The sequence below is a fragment of the Mesoplodon bidens genome, assembly GCF_964165515.1.
Source record: "Mesoplodon bidens genome assembly, chromosome: 3".
NCBI lineage: Eukaryota > Metazoa > Chordata > Mammalia > Artiodactyla > Ziphiidae > Mesoplodon > Mesoplodon bidens.
This window is the reverse complement of record NC_138178.1, coordinates 65,393,844-65,414,247: the sequence shown is the minus strand read 5'-3', so window position 1 is coordinate 65,414,247 and position 20,404 is coordinate 65,393,844. Positions and strand designations below refer to the sequence as shown.

The 20,404-nt window shown below is 36.6% G+C and overlaps 1 protein-coding gene across 8 annotated transcripts in view; it reads right to left on the bottom strand.

Moving 5' to 3' along the window:
- The window catches only part of SCAPER (S-phase cyclin A associated protein in the ER), a 509,648-nt gene that overhangs the window by 353,787 nt on the left and 135,457 nt on the right, over positions 1–20,404 (bottom strand). For all 8 annotated transcript variants that reach the window (XM_081230140.1, XM_081230147.1, XM_081230145.1 and 5 more), the window contains exons 6-8: positions 18,463–18,563; positions 14,136–14,252; positions 3,827–3,987 (exon numbers count right to left, since the gene is read on the bottom strand). In XM_081230140.1, coding sequence (XP_081086266.1) covers positions 3,827–3,987; positions 14,136–14,252; positions 18,463–18,563 — 379 coding nt within the window. The remainder of the gene's footprint in view (positions 1–3,826; positions 3,988–14,135; positions 14,253–18,462; positions 18,564–20,404) is intronic.

Sequence of the window (20,404 nt, the reverse complement as noted above, 5' to 3'; positions counted from 1 at the left end):
AGGTTATCTGCATGTTTATTCCTTCTAGTGTTTTTCATTCCTTCATGCATTTCTGGGATGCTATCTGGGATCATTTTCCTGCCATCTGAAGAACTCTGTGGTGTTTCTTTTAGTGTAGGTCTGATTACAAATTCTCTCAATTTTTATTCATCTAGAACTACCTTTATTTCACCTTCATTTTTGAAGGTTATTTTTGCTGGATGCAGAATTCTGTCTCACCAGTTATTTTCTTTCAGTACCTTAAAGATCTCATTCCACTGCCATCTGACTTTCATCAAGCTATAAGTTGACTCTTGCTCATTTGAAAAGTCTTTTTTTTTTAAAAGCTGTGACTATTTGCAAAGATTTTCTCTTTCTTTGATTTTTAGTATTTTTATTATATTGCATCTAGATGAGATTTGTTTTGTATTTTTCCTACTTAGAATTTATAGTGGTTCTTGAATATAAGACTATACCTTTTGACAGTTTGGGGAAATCTTCAGTGATTACCTCCTCAAAGGTTGCTTTTGTACCATTCATTCCATCCCTTCAGACTCCACTTACAGGTGTGCCTCTCATGCTCTTCTCTGCATTCTCCTCTCTCTCTCTCTTTTCTCTCCATGATATAGCCTCAGTATTTTCTACTGACTTAGAATTAATTCAATCCCAACTCTCCTAAATTTTAAATCTCTTCTGAGTGTGGGTAAACACATTAGTTGTTTTAAGAATTTCATTTATCTTCCTGGATTCCTCCCTTCCAGGGCACTGTGACCATAAAAAAATCTGGACTGGCTGCTATCTAGACATGTACACAGCAATCATCCTGGGATCACCACCACAGAATAATAATTCCTTTGCCTCTTCTCTGTACTGGCTCCCTCTGGTAGTGATAGTGTCCATAGAGTTAAAAATCTTTTGAGACCTAGAATGTTTGAAAACGTCTTTAATCTACTCTCACATCTAATGGATAATTTGGCTGGACATAGGATTTTAGCTTAGAAATTATTTTCCTCCAGAATTTTGAAGACATCGCTCAATTTTCTTGTGGCTTCCAGTGATAATTCTGCAAAAGCAGGTGTCATTCTGATTCTTGGTCATTTGTATATAAACTGATTCTTTTCTCTAATTTTTTAGAGCCTCTCATCATCTGTAATACTCATAAATTTCCCAACATGTTTTGATGTCACTGCATTTTCATCCATTATAGTGGGCACTTAATGGGCCCTTTTGGTTAAAAACTTATTATCTTTCTGTTAAACAAAATTTCCTTTAATTATTTCATGACTTCTTCCTTTTCCTTTATCTTTCTATAATCCATGTTATTCAAACAGTGGATAGTCCCAGTATCTATTTTTATATAATAAGCCTAAAACTTAGCATCTTAAAATACTAACCATGTTATTTCCATGCAATTCTTTGAGTCAGGAATCTGAAGAGTGCTCAGTTGGGCGGGGGGAGGTGTAGGAGGGGGCTCATCTCATCTCATCTCCATATGGTGTCAGCTAGGGTGGTTCAACTGAGACCAGAGAATTCATGATAGCTTCACCACATGCCCAAAGCTTTCATACTAGTTACTGGCTGAGACTAAGTTCTTCTTCTCCTGGCCACTTTCTCTTCACATGGTCTCTCATTATTCAGCAGCCTATCTTGGGCTTCTTTACATGGTAGCTGGCTTCCAACAAGGAGAAAATTGAAGCTGCAAGCCCTCTTACCAGCTAGGTTGGGAATTTACCAAACCTCACTCTAGATACATTCTATTGATCATATCAAGTCACAGGACCAACCAAGGATTTAAGGCGAGGGAAAACAGAATCCACCACTTGATAGTGGAAGTGGCATGCATGCACAGGGATGAGAGAAACCGTTCACACCCATCTTTGCAGACAATCTACCACAGTCCACAATCTGGCTTCAGACTGCCTAAGTCTTCCAAGACTACCAGACATTCATCAATTAGAGAATCAGCCTTGAAGACCAATATCTCATGATCTATATCAGATTTGGATGTGTTCCTCAGGTGTGGGTTCTCTTGATCTGGAAGCCTGGCAGTTCAAGTAGAAGAGGGCTTGAAGTGGAAGCGACATTGAGGAATCTCAACATTATCTTTATCCATAGTCTTCTACTTAGTCTCGTTGTTTGCAATACAGTACCCTCACCTTCCAATGTGTTTGGTATCCCTCAGTCAAATACCATCTTTTGTACCTTCTCTAGAAACTAAACCTCCAATATTCTGTAGGGTGAGAGAGATACATCTACTCTCATCCTACTATTCAGAGTTATGGGGAAGTGGGGAGGATTCGAGATTCTTCTTATAATCCCTACCTATACCCTCACTTCCAGAGATACCTGCTCCCACCAATTTCTGATCCTTTTGGAAGTTATATGGATCAAATTGGATTGCTTGACAGTTTTGCCCACCCTCTGAGCTGAGGATTCAGCTAGCTTACTCAAATGTCACAGCTGGTCTTGCTATTTTCCAACTTTCAAAAATTTGTTCATATCATCTCTTCTCCTGTCTCTTTTTCCTTAAGTCCTTTCATAACATTTTAGTTGAGTCTGGGGAAAAAGCAAAGTAACTGCATGTGCTCACTCTATCATCTTTAACAAAAATCAATTTTATAGCATATCATTACAAACTTGAGTATTATACCTACTGTAATTATAAATTACTTAAGATATACACCATAATTCACTGTGCATAACAGTGCATCAAAACCCCACAACTGAAAACCAAAGTGGTCAAAAACAAAATTCCTTGGTATATTAACGAGTATTTTTAAGCCTACTCATAATGAAGATCTATCATTTCACTTCAACCAAACGGGTCACACTCATAAATAATCTGAGAGTACCACTTTAAACAAAACCATGATACGTGCTAATACTATAATTCCTTTAAGTTCTTTTGCAGTTTTGATTTTTTAACACATTTCTCTCAGACTTTCACGACACAGACACTAAACTTCATGATTCCACATTTTCCTACCTTTTCCTAAGAAAGAACTCATACCTACTCTCAATTTTCTACTTTCTCAATAGAGAAAGCAAGGGCAATATATTCCATAAAAGTAAGGTATATATCTGAAATAAGCCAATAGCACTTACTGAGACGAAAATGGAAAAACAGCACGACAATAACAATATCAATAATGCAAAGGTGGCAATACCTTTGTTATATCCAATAAAACATTTCTTTATGAACCAAAAAACTCCAAAGTGATCCTTCATTGAATAGAAAGGAAAGCAGTATTCTCAAGTTGTTCCTTAACTAATAAGACAAACTCATTATTACTTACTAACACTCTAAAATCCAATCCTCTAAAGATGTATAAAAATCCACTCTGGATTTATGAAGGAAACTCCTATGGAATTAATTCAGATGAGTCTTCAGAATTACAGCCCTTCTATTTATTTTTGCCCCTTTATTATTCTGACGGTATGGAAAACAGATATGTGAGTAAAGATAAACACATGATATTATTTTAGCACCAAAACAGTATTTAAATATTAATGAAATGAAGTACTGACATGACATTTTAAAGTGTATACTACCTAGAAGATGAACTACTTTATTTCTTTTCTACTTTAAGTCTTATAAATGAACTGACAAAAGATATCATTCTCCTTAAAGTTTACACAGGGCAAACCTGAGACTAGAATGATCTCCAAAAGTTTTCATGCAGTTTTTAAGATGATTTTATGATTTTAACTAAGGCAAATTAACATCATATAAATGATACACAAAGATAAATATATAATGTTATTAGCACCAACTTCAAATGAAATAAGTATCTCCACATAAATCTACTTGTCTAATACATAAAAAGGTTGATTCAAAGTCACTTGCCACTTTTGCGGGAAGGCTTCTGCACTGTCACTGGTGGGCAAGACTGGGCAGGTGCTACCTCCGAAGAAGCAGTAGAGCCTGTATGATGAGCCTTTACCTTGTCAGCCCAACTGACACCTGTGGGAGCCAGACGCGGAGCAGCCACTGTGCCAGGTGAACCCCTATGGAGAAAATGACAGCATTCAATAAATCAAATATAAGTTAAAATTTTAAATATATAGTTAATATATTTAAATTTTAAAGGCATTATGTGTGTGTATGTGTATCCACATATATAGAATAACATACTACCATAGCAATTTAAGGCAAATATACTCATAAATTTATCTTGTTCTAATACTTCATTAATATACCATAACATAGTGCATGGGAACAAATATAACAAAAAAGCTCTCACCAGATTGGTTTAAAAGAAAATTTTAGTTAAATGGGGAATCTTAAAAAAATGCATATATTTTTTATTTAAAATTTTATTTTCATTTAAAACTCATATCTTTTAATATAAATGTGCATTAATTTGCCAATTTATCAATGTAGGAATTATTAAAACAGGCTTTTTTTGTGTATATTATTTCATACATGATGCCTCATTGACAATGTCCGATTTTGTTTTCTTTAAAATGGAGTGATACTTTAGTGACACCTATTAAATAATCTTAGTACACAATCCTCCTAAATTTTAATAATAATTTCCCCAATCTTTCACAGTTGTCCTATCCACTTCTCATCTGACAGCAAAACTTTAACAGTTCACTTTATGAAAGCTTTAAAACAGAAACAATGACTCTTTTACACTCACATTTTAGTGGTTTACTTAATATTTAAATTATGAGTTAATATATAGACAACTTGAATAAACAAGTTTGGTAACTAACTGCATAGTCTAAAGCATTTAACTCAACCAGTAAGAACAGAATTGAGCATATATACTAAAGTAAGCCTATAAGCCACAATTTTTCAGCATGCTTAAACATGTTTTACAATGATAATAAACAGTGTCAATTAATCCAATGACATAATACATGGAGATCAGTATGAGAACCTTTACTATGCATGCATTAAAGACTTCCAGGTTAAAATAAACCATGTACTATACAATACGCTGAACCACAGACCAATAGACTGCATTACAGGGAAATTTCCCTTAAACTGGTGATAGAATATAAAAACGTTTGTTTTTATCTGCTTATATGTCTTTCCCCCACTCCACTAAGGTCCAATTATTATAAGGTTCCAAAGTCCATCAACCTTCATCTAAGGCAATATTATCTAATAGTCTCATATGAAAGCAAAAAATTGGTTCTACTGAATAACACTTTATGAGCTCTTAGTAAGGGCCAAGTATTGATACAATGCTAGATGCTTGTGATAGAGAAGATATGACAAACATCTTGCCTTAAAGAAGGTCATAATATAAGTACAAAGAGTAAACAAACATTAAAAATTTTAACACACTGAGGGTTTGAAGCAGCTGCTGTTGCGGGGCGGATAAGGCAAATCAGCAAGCCACTCCGGGAAGCCAGTCACAGGAGAGCAATGCTTTGGACCTGCCATCAGCTTATGACATAAAAGATCATGTGTTGCAGATACCCAGCAAGGAGGTCCACAGCGAGGCTTTTAGTTCTGAGGGAGCCCTTTCTATCCCTTGCTCTTGTGATGTGGATCCAGCTGTGTGGCTGACAGAGTCTTGGTGCTCCGGCCTGAGCCTCTGAGGTGGGAGAGCCAAATACAGAACACTGGACCATCAGAGATCTCCCGGCCCCACATAATATCAATCGGCGAGAGCACCCACAGACATCTCCATCTCAATGCTAAGACCCAGATGCACCCAACAGCCAGCAAATTCCAGTGCTGGATGCCCCATGCCAAACAACTAGCAAGACAGGGACACAACCCCATCCATTAGCAGAGAGGCTGTCTAAAATCATACTAAGTTCACAGACACCCCAAAGCACACAATCACATGCGGCCCTACCCACCAGAAAGACAAGATCAAGGCCCACCCGCCAGAACACAGGCACCAGTCCCCTCTATCAGGAAGCCTACACAAGTCACTAAACCAACCTCACCCACTGAGGGCAGAAACCAAAAACAACGGGAACTACAAACGTGCAGCCTGCGAAAAGGAGACCCCAAACACAGTAAGTTAAGCAAATGAAAAGAGAGAGAAATACGCAGCAGATGAAGGAGCAAAGTAAAAACCCACCAGACCAAAGAAATGAAGAGGAATTAGGCAGTCTACTTGAAAAAGAACTGAGTAATGATAGTAAAGATGACCCAAAATCTTGGAAACAGAATAGACAAAACATAAGAAATGTTTAACAAGGACCTAGAAGAACTAAAGAGCAAACAAAGATGAAGAACACAATAAATGAAATTAAAAATTCTCTAGAAGGAAGCAATAGCAGAATAACTGAGACAGAAGAATGCATAAGTGACTTAGAAAGTAAACTAGTGGAAATAACTACCACAGATCAGAATAAAGAAAAAAGAATAAAAGAATTGAGGACAGTCTCAGAGACCACTGGGACAATACTGAATGGACCAACATTCAAATTATAGGGGTCCCAGAAGAAGAAGAGAAAAAGAAAGGGACTGAGAAAATAGTTGAAGAGATTATGGTTGAAAACTTCCCTAATATGGGAAAGGAAATAGTCAATAAAGTAAAGGAAGCACAGAGAGTCCCATACAGGATAAATCCAAGGAGAAACACGCCAAGACACATATAATTCAAGCTATCAAAAATTAAAATACAAAGAAAAAATATTAAAAGCAGCAAGGGAAAAGCAACAAATAACAAACAAGAGAATCCCCATAAGGTTAACAGCTAATCTTTCAGCAGAAACTCTACAAGCCAGAAGAGAGTGGCAGGACATATTTAAAGTGATTACAAGGAAAAACCCACAGCCAAGATTACTCTCCCCAGCAAGGATCTCATTCGGATTCGACCGAGAAATTAAAACCTTTACAGACAAGCAAAGTTAAGAGAATTCAGCACCACCAAACCAGCTTTACAACAAATGCTAAAGGAACTTCTCTAGGCAGGAAACACAAGAGAAGGAAAAGACCCGCAATAACAAACCCACAACAATTAAGAACATGATAGAACTGCCATACAACCCAGCGATCCCACTACTGGGCATATACCCTGAGAAAACCATAATTCAAAAAGAGTCATGTATCAAAATGTTCATTGCAGCTCTATTTACAATAGCCAGGACATGGAAGCAACTTAAGTGTCCATCAACAGATGAATGGATAAAGAAGATGTGGCACATATATACAATGGAATATTACTCAGCCATAAAAAGAAACAAAATTGAGTTAGTTGTAGTAAGGTGGATGGGCCTAGAGTCTGTCATACAGAGTGAAGTAAGTCAGAAAGAGAAAAACAAATACCGTATGCTAACACATATACCTGGAATCTAAGAAGAAGAAAAAAAAAAGGTCACGAAGAACCTTGGGGTAAGACGGGAATAAAGACACAGACCTACTAGAGTATGAACTGGAGGATACAGGGAGGGGGAAGGGTAAGCTGTGACAAAGTGAGAGAGTGGAATGGACATATATACACTACCAAATGTAAAATAGATAGCTAGTGGGAAGTAGCCGCATAGCACAGGGAGATCAGCTGGTGGTTTGTGACCACCTAGAGGGGTGGGATAGGGAGGGTGGGAGGGAGGGAGATGCAAGAGGGAAGAGATATGGGAACAGATGTATATGTATAACTGATTCACTTTGTTATAAAGCAGAAATTAACACACCATTGTAAAGCAGTTATACTCCAAAAAAGATGTTAAAAAAAAAAGAACATGGTAATAGGAACATACATATTGATAATTACCTTAAATGTAAATGGATTAAATGCTCCAACCAAAAGATATAGACTGGCTGAATGGATACAAAAACAAGAAACGTATATATGCTATATACAAGGGACCCACTTCAGACTTAGGGATACATACAGACTGAAAGTGAGGGGGTGGACAGAGATATTCCATGCAAATGGAAATGAAAGTTGGAGTAACAATCCTCATATAAGACAAAATAGACTTTAAAATAAAGACTATTACACGAGACAAAAAAGGCCACTACATAATGATCAAGGGATAAATCCAAGAAGATATAACAATTGTAAATACTTTGCACCCAACACAGGAGCACCTCAATACATAAGGCAAATGCTAACAGCCATAAAAGGGGAAATCGACAATAACACAATAATAGTACGGGACTATAACACCCCACTTCCACCAATGCACATATCATCCAACATAAAAATATATAAAGAAACACAAGCTTTAAATGACACATTAAACAGGATGGACTTAATTGATATTTATAGGACATTCCATCCAAAAACAACAGAATACACTTTCTTCTTAAGTCCTCAAGGAACACTCTCTAGGATAAATCATATCTTGGGTCACAAATCAAGCCTTGGTAAATTTAAGAAAGTTGAAACCGTATCAAGTATCTTTTTCTGACCACAACGCTATGTGACTACAAATCAATTACAGGAAAAAAAACTGTAAAAAATACAAACACATGGAAGCTAAACAGTACACTACTAAATAACCAAGAGATCACTGAAGAAGTCAAAGAGGAAATCAAAAAATACCTAGAACCAAACGACAATGAAAACACAATGACCCAAAACCTAGGGAATGAAGCAAAAGCAGTTCTAAGAGGGAACTTTATAGCAATACAATCCTACCTCAAGAAAAAAGAAACATCTCAAATAAACAACATGACCTTACACCTAAAGCAATTAGAGAAAGAAGAACAAGAAAACCCCAAAGTTAGCAGAAGGAAAGAAATCATAAAAATCAGATCAGAAATACATGAAAAAGAAATAAAGGAAACAACAGAAAGATCAATAAAACTAAAAGCTGGTTGTTCTAGAAGATAAACAAAATTGATAAACCATTAGCCAGACTCATCAAGAAAATACAGAAGAAGACTCAAATCAACAGAATTAGAAATGAAAAAGCAGAAGTAACAACTGACACTGCAGAAATACAAAAAATCATGAGAGATTACTACAAGCAACTATATGCCAATAAAACAGACAACCTGAAAGAAAAGGACAAATTCTTAGAAAAGCACAAGCTTCCGAGACTGAACCAGGAAGAAATAGAAAATATAAACAGACCAATCACAAACAATGAAATTGAAACTGTGATTTAAAATCTTGCAATAAACAAAAGCCCAGGACCAGATGGCTTCACAGGTGAATTCTAGAGAATTCATTTGAAGCAGAGCTAATAACACCTATCCTTCTCAAACTTCCAAAATATAGCAGAGGGAGGAACACTCCCGAACTCATTCTATGAGGCCACCATCACCCTGATACCAAAAACAGACAAAGATGTCACAAAAAAAGAAAACTACAGGCCAATATCACTGATGAACATAGATGCAAAAATCCTCAACAAAATACTAGCAAAGAGAATCCAACAGCACATTAAAAGGATCATACACCATGATCAAGTAGAGTTTATCCCAGGAATGCAAGGATTCTTCAATATATGCAAATCAATTAATGTGATACACTATAAAAATAAATTGAAGGATAAAAACCATTTGACATCTCAACAGATGCAAAAAAAGCTTTCAACAAAATTGAACACCCATTTATGATAAATACGCTCCAGAAAGTAGGCATAGAGGGAACCTACCTCAACATAATAAAGGCCATATATGACAAACCCACAGCAACATGGTTCTCAATGGTGAAAAACTGAAACCATTTCCTCTAAGACCAGGAACAAAACAAGGTTGCCGACTCTCACTAAGATTGTTCAACGCAGTTTTGGAAGTTTTAGCCACAGCAATCAGAGATGAGAAAGAAATAGAAGGAATACAAATCCGAAAAGATAAAGTAAAACTGTCACTGTTTGCAGATGACATCATGATACTGTACATAGAGAATCCTAAAGATGCACCAGAAAACTACTAGAGCTAATCAATGAATTTGGTAAAGTAGCAGGATAAAAATTAATGCACACAAATCTTTTGCATTCCTATACACTAATGATGAAAAATTTGAAAGTGAAATTAAGAGAACACTCCCATTTACCATTGCAAAGAAAAGAATAAAATACCTAGGAATAAACCTACCTAAGGAGACAAAACACCAGTATGTGGAAAACTATAAGACACTGATGAAAGAAATTAAAGACAATACAAACAGATAGAGAGATATAGCATGTTCTTGGACTGGAAAAATCAACATTGTGAAAATGACTATACTACCCTAAGCAATCTACAGATTCAATGCAATCCCTATCAAACTACCAATGGCATTTTTCACAGAATTACAACAAAAAATTGAACAATTTGTATGGAAACACAAAAGACCCTAAATAACCAAAGCGATCTTGAGAAGGAAAAATGGAGCTGGAGGAATAAGGCTCCCTGACTTCAGATTATACTACAAAGCTACAGTAATCAAGACTATGGTACTGGCACAAAAACAGAAATACAGATCAATGGAACAGGATAGAAACCCCAAAGATAAACCCACGCACATATGGTCATCTTATCTTTGAGAACGGAGGTAAAAATATACAATGGAGAAAAGACAGCCTCTTCAATAAGTGGTGCTTGGAAAACTGGACAGCTACATGTAAAAGAATGAAATTAGAACACTTCCTAACACCATACACAAAAATAAACTCAAAATGGATTAAAGACCTAAATATAAGTCCAGACTCTATAAAACTCTCAGAGGAAAACATAGGCAGAACACTCTATGACATAAATCACAGCAAGATCCTTTTTGACCCACCTCCTAGAGAAATGGTAATAAAAACAAAAATAAACAAATGGGACCTAATGAAATTTAAAAGCTTTTGCACAGCAAAGGAAACCATAAATAAGATGAAAAGACAACCCTCAGAATGGGAGAAAATATTTGCAAATGAAGCAAGTGTCAAAGGATTAATCCCCAAAATATACAAGCAGCTCATGCAGCTTAATATCAGAAAAACAAACAACCCAATCCAAAAATGGGCAGAAGACCTAAACACACATTTCTCCAAAGAAGATATACAGATTGTCAACAAACAGATGAAAGGATGCTCAACATCACTAATCATTAGAGAAATGCAAATCAAAACTCCAATGAGGTATCACCTCACACCAGTCAGAATGGCCATCGTCATGAAATCTACAAACAATAAATGCTGGAGAGGGTGTGGAGAAAAGGGAATCCTCCTGCACTGTTGGTGGGAATGTAAATTGGTACAGCCACTATGGAGAACAGTATGGAGGTTCCTTAAAAAACTAAAAATAGAACTACCATATGACCCAGCAATTCCACTACTGGGTATATACCCTGACAAAACCATAATTCCAAAAGAGTCATGTACCACAATGTTCACTGCAGCTCTATTTACAATAGCCAGGACATGGAAGCAACCTAAGTGTCCATCAACATATGAAATGGAAAAAGATGTGGCACATATATACACTGGAATATTACTCAGCCATAAAAAGAAAATGAAATTGATTTGTAGTGGTGGATGGACCTAGATTCTGTCATACAGAATGAAAAAAGAAAGAGAAAAACAAATACTGTATGCTAATGCATAAATATGGAATCTAAAAAAAAAAAAGGTCTGATGAACCTAGGGGCAGGATAGGAATAAAAACGCAGATGTAGAGAATGGACTTGAGGACACGGGGAGGGGGAAGGGTAAGTTGGGATGAAGTGAGAGAGTGGCATGGACATATATACACTACCAAATGTAAAATAGATAGCTAGTGGGAAGCAGCTGCATAGCACAGGGAGATCAGCTCGGTGCTTTGTGACCACCTAGAGGGGTGGGATAGGGAGGATGGGAGGGAGATGCAAGAGGGAGGGGATATGGGGATATATGTGTACATATAGCTGATTCACCTTGTTATACAGCAGAAGCTAACACCATTGTAAAGCAATTATATTCCAATAAAGATTTAAAAAAATATTTTTAACACATTGAAAATCTAGTAATATAAGTATATGCAAGGTTCAGCAGTAACAAGAGATAAAAATGACTGTGACACGGTGGGGTGGGGTGGGCAGTGAGGGGAGCAGTAAGAAGTCATGAGAAAAGGGTAAGTTTTAACAGAAAAAAGATAACTGACCAAGTAAACTACTCACCAATCCTCACACTACACATCAAATGTTAAGATTCACTCTAAAGAACTAAAGTCCAAATAAATTTTTGTCTTTAAAAACAAATTTTGCCAGGGAAATTTAAGGAAAACAACAGTGATGAATGTGATGAACAGTATCATAGCTGACAGAGCTGTGAAAAGCATTTTGGGCAAACAGGGGCTAATTTAAAAGGAAAAGTTGGAGAAGCTGCCTCAGGAGGCAAAAAGGAGAAATGCTGATAAGTGCTTAAGTAAAAAGAGTTGCCTCAGGGCTTCCCTAATCTCTCACCTCTGACTGACCTTGAGGCTCTGAGGAAGCAGGAACTGACAGTAAAGGCAGAATTGTAAACTCCAGAGCACGGAAGACATAGTGATCACATGTAAGACCAGACAAGAGCTAGGAGATTTACTGGTTCAAGGCGATTTACTGATTCAAGGCATTTAAGGAAACCTCTGTCAAATCATTAGTTGACAACTAAGATAACTGAGCAGAGACTTTAGTGACTACACATGACAAAGAACATAGACTTCAGAAACCTAGTTCAAAGAAGTCACTAAACAAACAAATAGTAATAAAACCACCACCACTAAACAGCCACAACAACAAATCCTGGAAAGGGTAGCAATCTGATCCCCAGAGCTGTTGCATTATATGATTTAAAATATCCAGTTTTTAACAAAAAAAAAAACCCATAAGATATGCAAAGAAACAGGAACGTATGGCTTACTCACAGACACACAAAAAGAACAGTAACTGAAAGAGGTCCTCAAGGAAGCCTGAACTTTGGACTTACTAGACAAAGACTTTACATAAGCTATTATAAATACGTTCAAATAATTTCTAAGAACAAAAGGCAACCACATCTAAAAATAAAGTATGATAATGTTTTATCAAATACAGAATATCAATGAAGAGAGATTAAATATAAAGAAGAACTACATAGATGTTCTGGAGTTGAAAAGTACAATAATGGAAACGAAAAATTCACCAGAGGGGCTCAACAGCATAACTGAGCTCGCAAAATAAAAAAATCAGCAAATTTGAAGAGAGGTAAAGTGAGACTATCTAACCCAAGAAACACAAAGAAAAAAGAATGCAGACATTTGAACAGAGTCTCAAAGACCTGTGGAACACCATCATGAGTACCAGCACAGGTATAGTGGGATTCCCAGAGGAGAGAAAGGGACAGAAGGAATATCTGCAGAAACAATGGACAAAAACTTCCCAAATTTGATGAAAAACATTCATCTAAAAATCCAAAAAGCTCAACAAACCTAAAGTAGGATAAACTCAGAGATCCACACCTAAATACATCATAGTCAAACTACTGAAAACCAAAGACAAAGAGAGAATTCTGAGAGCAGCAAGAGAAACTGAGGCATCTCATGAAAGGATTCCCAATAAGAATAACAGTTTATATCTCACCAGAAGCCATGGAAGCCAGAAGGCAGTGAGAGGACATAGTCAAAGTGCTAAAAGAAAACGACTCTCAACCAAGAATTATATGCACAGCAAAACTATGCTTCAAAACCTGAAGAATAAGATATTCTCAGATAACAAAAAAAAGAAAAAATGTCACTAGCAGACCTGCGCAATAAGATATATTAAAGGGAGTTCTTCTGGTTGAAATGATAGGACACTAGACAGTAACTTGAATCCACATGAAGAAATAAAGAGGACCACTATAAGTAACTACATAAGTAAATTCAAAAGACAATACAAACTTATTTTTTCTTCTTTTCTTCTCGTATGTGATATAAAAGTCAACTGCGTAAAACAATAATTATAAAACTGTGTTGATGAGATTATAATGTATAAAGATGTAATCCATATGATAATATGGATAACACAGTTTATGATATATTTAGATCATTTGTTATGAAAGAAATTGCCATTTGATGTTATAAATCATTTAGCATGAAATATGTTTATGAGTTTTAATTTTTGGATCCTAATTATGTTTGAATATATAACATTTCCTGAAACTTAAACTTTACTCTCCTGGATTTTTTTAACTTTTTATTCAAACAACTTCAAACATAAACAAAAACATATACATGGATATATTTACAGTGAAATACCAGTTTTATAATATTATATTACCCACAAAAAAATTATTTACTGTAATGCAAGCCTCGGTAGGCTTTTTTGAGTTCATCTCACCCAAAATTTAAGCTTCTTCGAGCATTTGACGTTACACTTATTCTATCTGTTGACGGACTTGGAATCACATGACGTCCTGGGGACATCTTCTTTACTTCCCATGCCAATGAAGTTGGTCTGCCAATTCAAGACATACAGCAGATTAACAGAGAAAAGGGGTGGCAGGGGGAGAGGTAATCTAATCTTTTCTCTTGGTTGTTAGTGCATGAAAACATAAGCAGGTCACAATTTTGCCCTAGTGCATTGATTTCCAGAAAGTTACCATATTACCAGTGAGTAATCCCAGATGATGCATGGTCCAGGATTTTCCACCCACTACAGCATAGCAACATAACCATAATTATCTAAAAAAGCGCTATGGGGTTACAAAGACAGGATATAAACTACCTATATTTTAAAAGCTTCCATACACCCAGCTAAAAACACATTAAAAAGGCAATGGTACTAATTCTGGCTGCTTGTGTCTAATATCCTTGGAGAGCTAAGTGTGTAGAACCGAGATCAAGACAGAAGTACAGTGGTGAGGGTTAAAATGTAGAATACACAGGAAAATATGAAGTCTTCGTCCTCTACCTCTTAATCACCCGTGAGAGTGACATCATAGACATTTCACTACTCTTTGCTACAAAAGCTAACTATTCCTCCTTCTTCACTGGCCCCACAACCAATCAGTTGACAGGATGCACAATCTCTACTAAAATGTTTTTTCTGAAGCAACATCTTCTTTATCCTTATGCCCTCAATCAGACCTCCATAACTCCCCAAATCTCCTTGCCTCTTACTTTCCATTTAATCTAGTGATTGTGATTTTTTTCCCATTAAAAAGTGAAATTTATTGTTAGAAAACAAGAAAATTCAGATAGATGATTATCCAAATAAAGTCTAAAGCTTTTGATAATTTATTGCTAAATCGCCTTTCAGAAAGGTTGTAACAAATTACACTTCCACCAGATGAAAAGTGCCCATTTTACTTTAACCCTGCTAATAGTTGGTATCTTGTCTTAAAATTTTCGTTGGCTTGTGAAAGAGACAGCATTGCTTGCAAAGTCTAAAATATTTACTATCTGGCACTTTACAGAAAAAGTCTGCTGACTCCTGTGCTTGAATTTCAGTCTTTGATGAGTTCTTTTTCCTACAAGGATGTCAATAAAGATGTTTAGTTGAAAAAAAAAATTCACTGGCAAAATGGTATTTGCTTTTGTTTTTTAAATTATAATACATTTACTATCATTACAAGTGAGGCTGAACTTTTTCACCAGTCATTTAAATTTCATCTTTTGGGATTTGTACATTGGTATCTACTGCCCATTTTAGCCACTGATATCTGCATCATTTTCTAATTGATTTGCAATAATTTACTACTACTACTATTATTATTACTATTATGGCTACAAATCTTGTCACATAGATGACATAACTATTTCACTTGTAATTATTTTTTTATGTAGAAAGGCATATTTTCTTCCTGTTAAATCAAGCCTATCAATATTTTCCTTTGTGCTTTTTGCCTTTGTCTTACAAAGTCCTTACTCACAATAAAAATATATAAATATTTATCTATATTTTCTTTTCTAAGTATGTACAACTTCAGTTTTTACATTTACATTTCAAGTCTGGGTGAAATAAATTTTGATGCATGATTTGAGGAATGAAAGATGGATAATGCCATCTACAGGAAATTTAAGGTTGCTTTCTATATCTGGGATCCGTCTCAGGAGGCAAAAAGGAGAAATGCTGATAAGTGCTTAAGTTAAAAGAGTTGCCTCAGGGCTTCCCTCGTGGCACAGTGGTTAAGGATCCACCTGCCAATGTAGGGGACACGTGTTCAAGCCCTGGTCCAGGAAGATCCCACATGCTGTGAAGCAAAGAAGCCCGTGCACCACAACTACTGAGCCTGCGCTCCAGAGCCCACAAGCCACAACTACTGAAGCCCACGTGCCGCAACTACTGAAGCCCGTGCGGCTAGAGCCTGTGCTCTGCAACAAGAGAAGCTACCGCAGTGAGAAGCCCACGCACCGCAATGAAGAGTAGCCCACGCTCGCCGCAACTAGAGAAAGCCTGCACACAGCAATGAAGACCCAACACAGCCATAAATAAATACCCAATGCAGCCATAAATAAATAAATAAATAGTTGCCTCAAGTATATTTTTGTAGGACATGAATAGCTGTTGGACTTGGCCTCACAAGCTTTCTCAATACAATCTTCAACATAGCCACTGTTAGCTTGGAGTTTGCAAGCAAGAAAATAAAAAAATCTAGTTAGCTTTTTTAATGCACTAATAGTTATATTACAGACCCTTTTTGGATAAAAGGAACAGGAACTCCATCAAGTTAAATAAAAAAGAAAAAAGTAATAAAGGCTTACTGTAAGGATATAAACTGTAAAATGTCAAGGACATCCTCAAGGTGGCTCATGATTAGCCACCTGGAAGAGGCAGGCTTTAAAGCAACACTCTTAAACTCTCAAAGACCACATGATTTCTCTCATTTCTGCCTCTCTCTGTACATCTATTCCATTTTCTTTGAAATTGCTTTCCTCGGCTTATCTTTACAAGGGCAATGTAGTCACCAATCACAAATCAGCGTGATGATCTCTTAACTTGGTTCAACCCAGTGAAGGAATGTACCCCCCACCCCTGCCCAATCTAATCACCTATTACCAAGGGGTAAAGACGAAACTGCTAGTTACAAAGACAACTAGGCTTGACCCACCCAGGGACAGAGTAAAAAATTTTCATTGTGAGAAAAAAATATTAAAAGGATCAACATATCATGGCTTCCTTGAATTTGGTTTCCTGGGAATCAAGACTTCCTGGATTTGTCTCTTGGGATTCCTTCACTCTCTTGATTTCCCCCTGGGGCTGATACACTAGGATGGGATAAAAGATACGTTCTCTATAGGATGGTTCCATTCACTGAGACTCAACCAAGGTTAAATCTAAGGGAAAGAGGCAGCCTAGGCCTGTTTTCTCTGGGTAAAAAGGCATTATTGTAGCTCCATGTGAAATGACCCATTTCACAAGGGCTCAGGTTTCACTTTTAAGTCTAAACGAAATAGTAAATTGTTCTTTTGCCTTTGCACATAACCAAAATGATACTAAATCCAGTTGGATTACCTATCTCTGGAATATCTCTCAACTCTCCCTAGTGCCTTTACTCTAGTCTGAGTAGCCATCATCTATAAACTATACTGATGAACCTCAACCTTCCCACACTACAGCCAGAAAGATCTTTTAAAAACACAAGCCTGGTATGTGGTTTCCTTACTTAAGAACCTTTACGGCTCAAAATAAAGTTTAAGGTTTTTATCGTGTCTACAGAGTCCTACATAATCTGGTCTCACCCTACCTCTCTAGGCTCCTCTCATGCCCCTTTTCCCCTGCTCTCTTCACTCCAGCCCTGCTAAACTCTGAATTCTTGACTACACTGTGCTCTCTTCCACCTCCAGGATATCATATACCATCACCTCTACCTGGAATTACACTTTTCTTCTCTCCTTGTCAAGCTAACTGCTTCTTGATATTTCTGCCTCACTTAAGTGTAACCTCCTTCTCCTTGGGGAAGCCCTCCTGGACTTAACAAACGGCATGATGGTGCGTTTTCTTATACTCCCAAAGTATACTACATTTCTTTAGGATGACACTTTGTACACTGGTAAGTGTTGCCTGTCAACGCACTGTGCACTTCATGAGGGCGGGGACTATGTCTGTTTTCTTCGCCACAACAGTCCCAGAGCCTAACACATAGCACTCAGATGTTGTGTGCTGATTCTAAATGAAGGCTTCTAAAGTTATTCATCATTCCCCTCATCTCATCAGTTCTCCTCGGTGCCTACTACATTAAGAAGAAATATTATACCTCTCCCTACACGCTGTCACTTCACACCCTCTGCACTTCTATAGCTGCCCTTATTCCCTTCATCTGAAGGCCAACCACTGTTAAAATCCATCACTTTCTTTAAACACTTCTGTAGTTTCCATGAAATCTTTCCTGATCTATCCCCCAAAAGAAACATGACCCTGTCTTTCACTGAACATCTATAATAGTTTGTCATAGTAGTAAGTTCTATTTTATTCGACCTTCAGACTGAAAATTCATGAAAGGAGTAAATGTATCATATTAGGCAATTAAATTTCTGGACCAGATAAAAGTGCATTGTACGAGTAGGTACCCGATAAATACTTGTTACTGAACTTGAGACATGCAGCTCCCAACTTTAAGATTGTTACAAGTTTCAAATTAAGCTGAGATCAAGTTCACTGTCAATTTTAATAATTGTTTTTGAATCTGCTGTCTGCTATAAATATAAAGACCAGAATTCATTACCTGCTTTGAGCATCTGTCTTCTCTAGCTTTTCCTGAAGTTGAATCCAGTCAATCAATGCTTTGAAATCTCTCACATAGTTATCCAGCATCATTAGCACCTCCTAATTCAAAACAAACAACAAACATTAGATTCCATTCTGAAACTCAAGAGTTTCAAGAAAAAATTTTAGAGTAAAAGGACTTCGGAATTAATGTTTTTTACACTATATATACTCCTCATTGAGGAAGCAGCAAAACCTATGGATATTTTTTTGAGGGGGGGTTGTTTTATTTTCATTCTCACTCTTCGGTAAGAAATTAGGTGAAGCTGACAGTCTAAAGACCAAGAAATGGTACTGATATTCCTTCTCAAGACTTTCTCAACTGACCATTCTTTTAACCTTTCTTTTATTGTTAAATTTAATAAACAGAAAAGTGCACAAAACATAAACGTACACATGAAAAGATGCTCAACATCACTATTAGAGAAATGCAAATCAAAACTACAATGAGGTACCACCTCACATCAGTCAGAATGTCCATCATTACAAATTCGACAAACAATAAATGCTGGAGAGGGTGTGCAGAAAAGGGAAGTCTCCTGCACTGTTGGTGGGAATGTAAATGGATACAGCCACTATGGAGAACAGTATGGAGGTCCCTTAAAAACTAAAAATAGAGCTACCACATGACCCGGCAATCCCACTCCTAGGCATGTATCCAGAAAAAAACATAATTCCAAAGGATGCATGCACCCTGATGTTCACTGCAGCACTATTTACAACAGCCAGGACATGGAAGCAACCTAAATGGCCATCAACAGAGGAATGAATAAAGAAGATGTGGTACATATATACAAGGAATATTACTCGGCCATAAAGATGAACAAAATAATGCCATTTGCAGAGACGTGGATGGACCTAGAGATTGTCATACAGAGTGAAGTAACTCAGAAAGAGAAAAATATTGTATATTAATGCATATATGTGGAATGTAGAAAAATGGTAGAGATGAACTCATTTGCAAAGCAGAAATAGAGTCACAGATGTAAAGAACAAACCTAGGGTTACCAAGGGGGAAAGGAGGGGTGGAATGAATTGGGAAATTGGGACTGACATATATACACTACTATGTATAAAATAGGTAAATAATGAGAAACTACTGTATAGCACAGGGAACTCTACTCAATGCTCTGTGGTGACCTAAATGGGAAGGAAATCTAAAAAAGCATGGATATATGTATGTGTGACTGATTCATTTTGCTGTACAGCAAGAAACTAACACAACATTGTAAAACAACTATACTCCAATAAAAATTTTTAGAAAACAAACATAAATGTACAGATAAATTGTTTCAAAGCAAGGAACCATGCAACCACCACCCAAGACAAAAAATTTATTAATATCAGTCTCTAAAAGTTCCCTGATGTCCCTCTCCGAATCACTATTACACCCCTGTTCCAAAATAACCACTGCTTTGACTTCTAATAGTTTAATTTTGCCTGATTTTGAAATTCACATAAATGAACACATAGAGTATGTATTACTTTGTGGCTTCTTTTGTACGTTTACCATGTTCATTCATATTGCAGAGTGTACCTGCGATTCATTTACTGACACTGTCCAAGATCACTACTAAACAGTATTCTAATGTATTAATATTGGGTTAACCAAAAGGTTTGTTCGTTTTTTTCCGTAAGATGGCTCTAGTAGCACTTAGTTGTCTTTAACTTCATTCGAAACAATTTTGTTAGGCTGTATGTGACAGCTGTCGTATCAGTGTGCATTTAAAAAAACACATCAAAACTGGTGAATTTTTGTGTAGCCATTTCAATACTGAAGATGGAAGAAAAAAAGCAACATTTTTGGTATTTTATGCTTTATTATTTTAAGAAAGGTAAAAACGCAACTGAAACACAGAAAAAGATCTCTGCTGTGTATGGAGAAGTTGGCTGTTGAAACG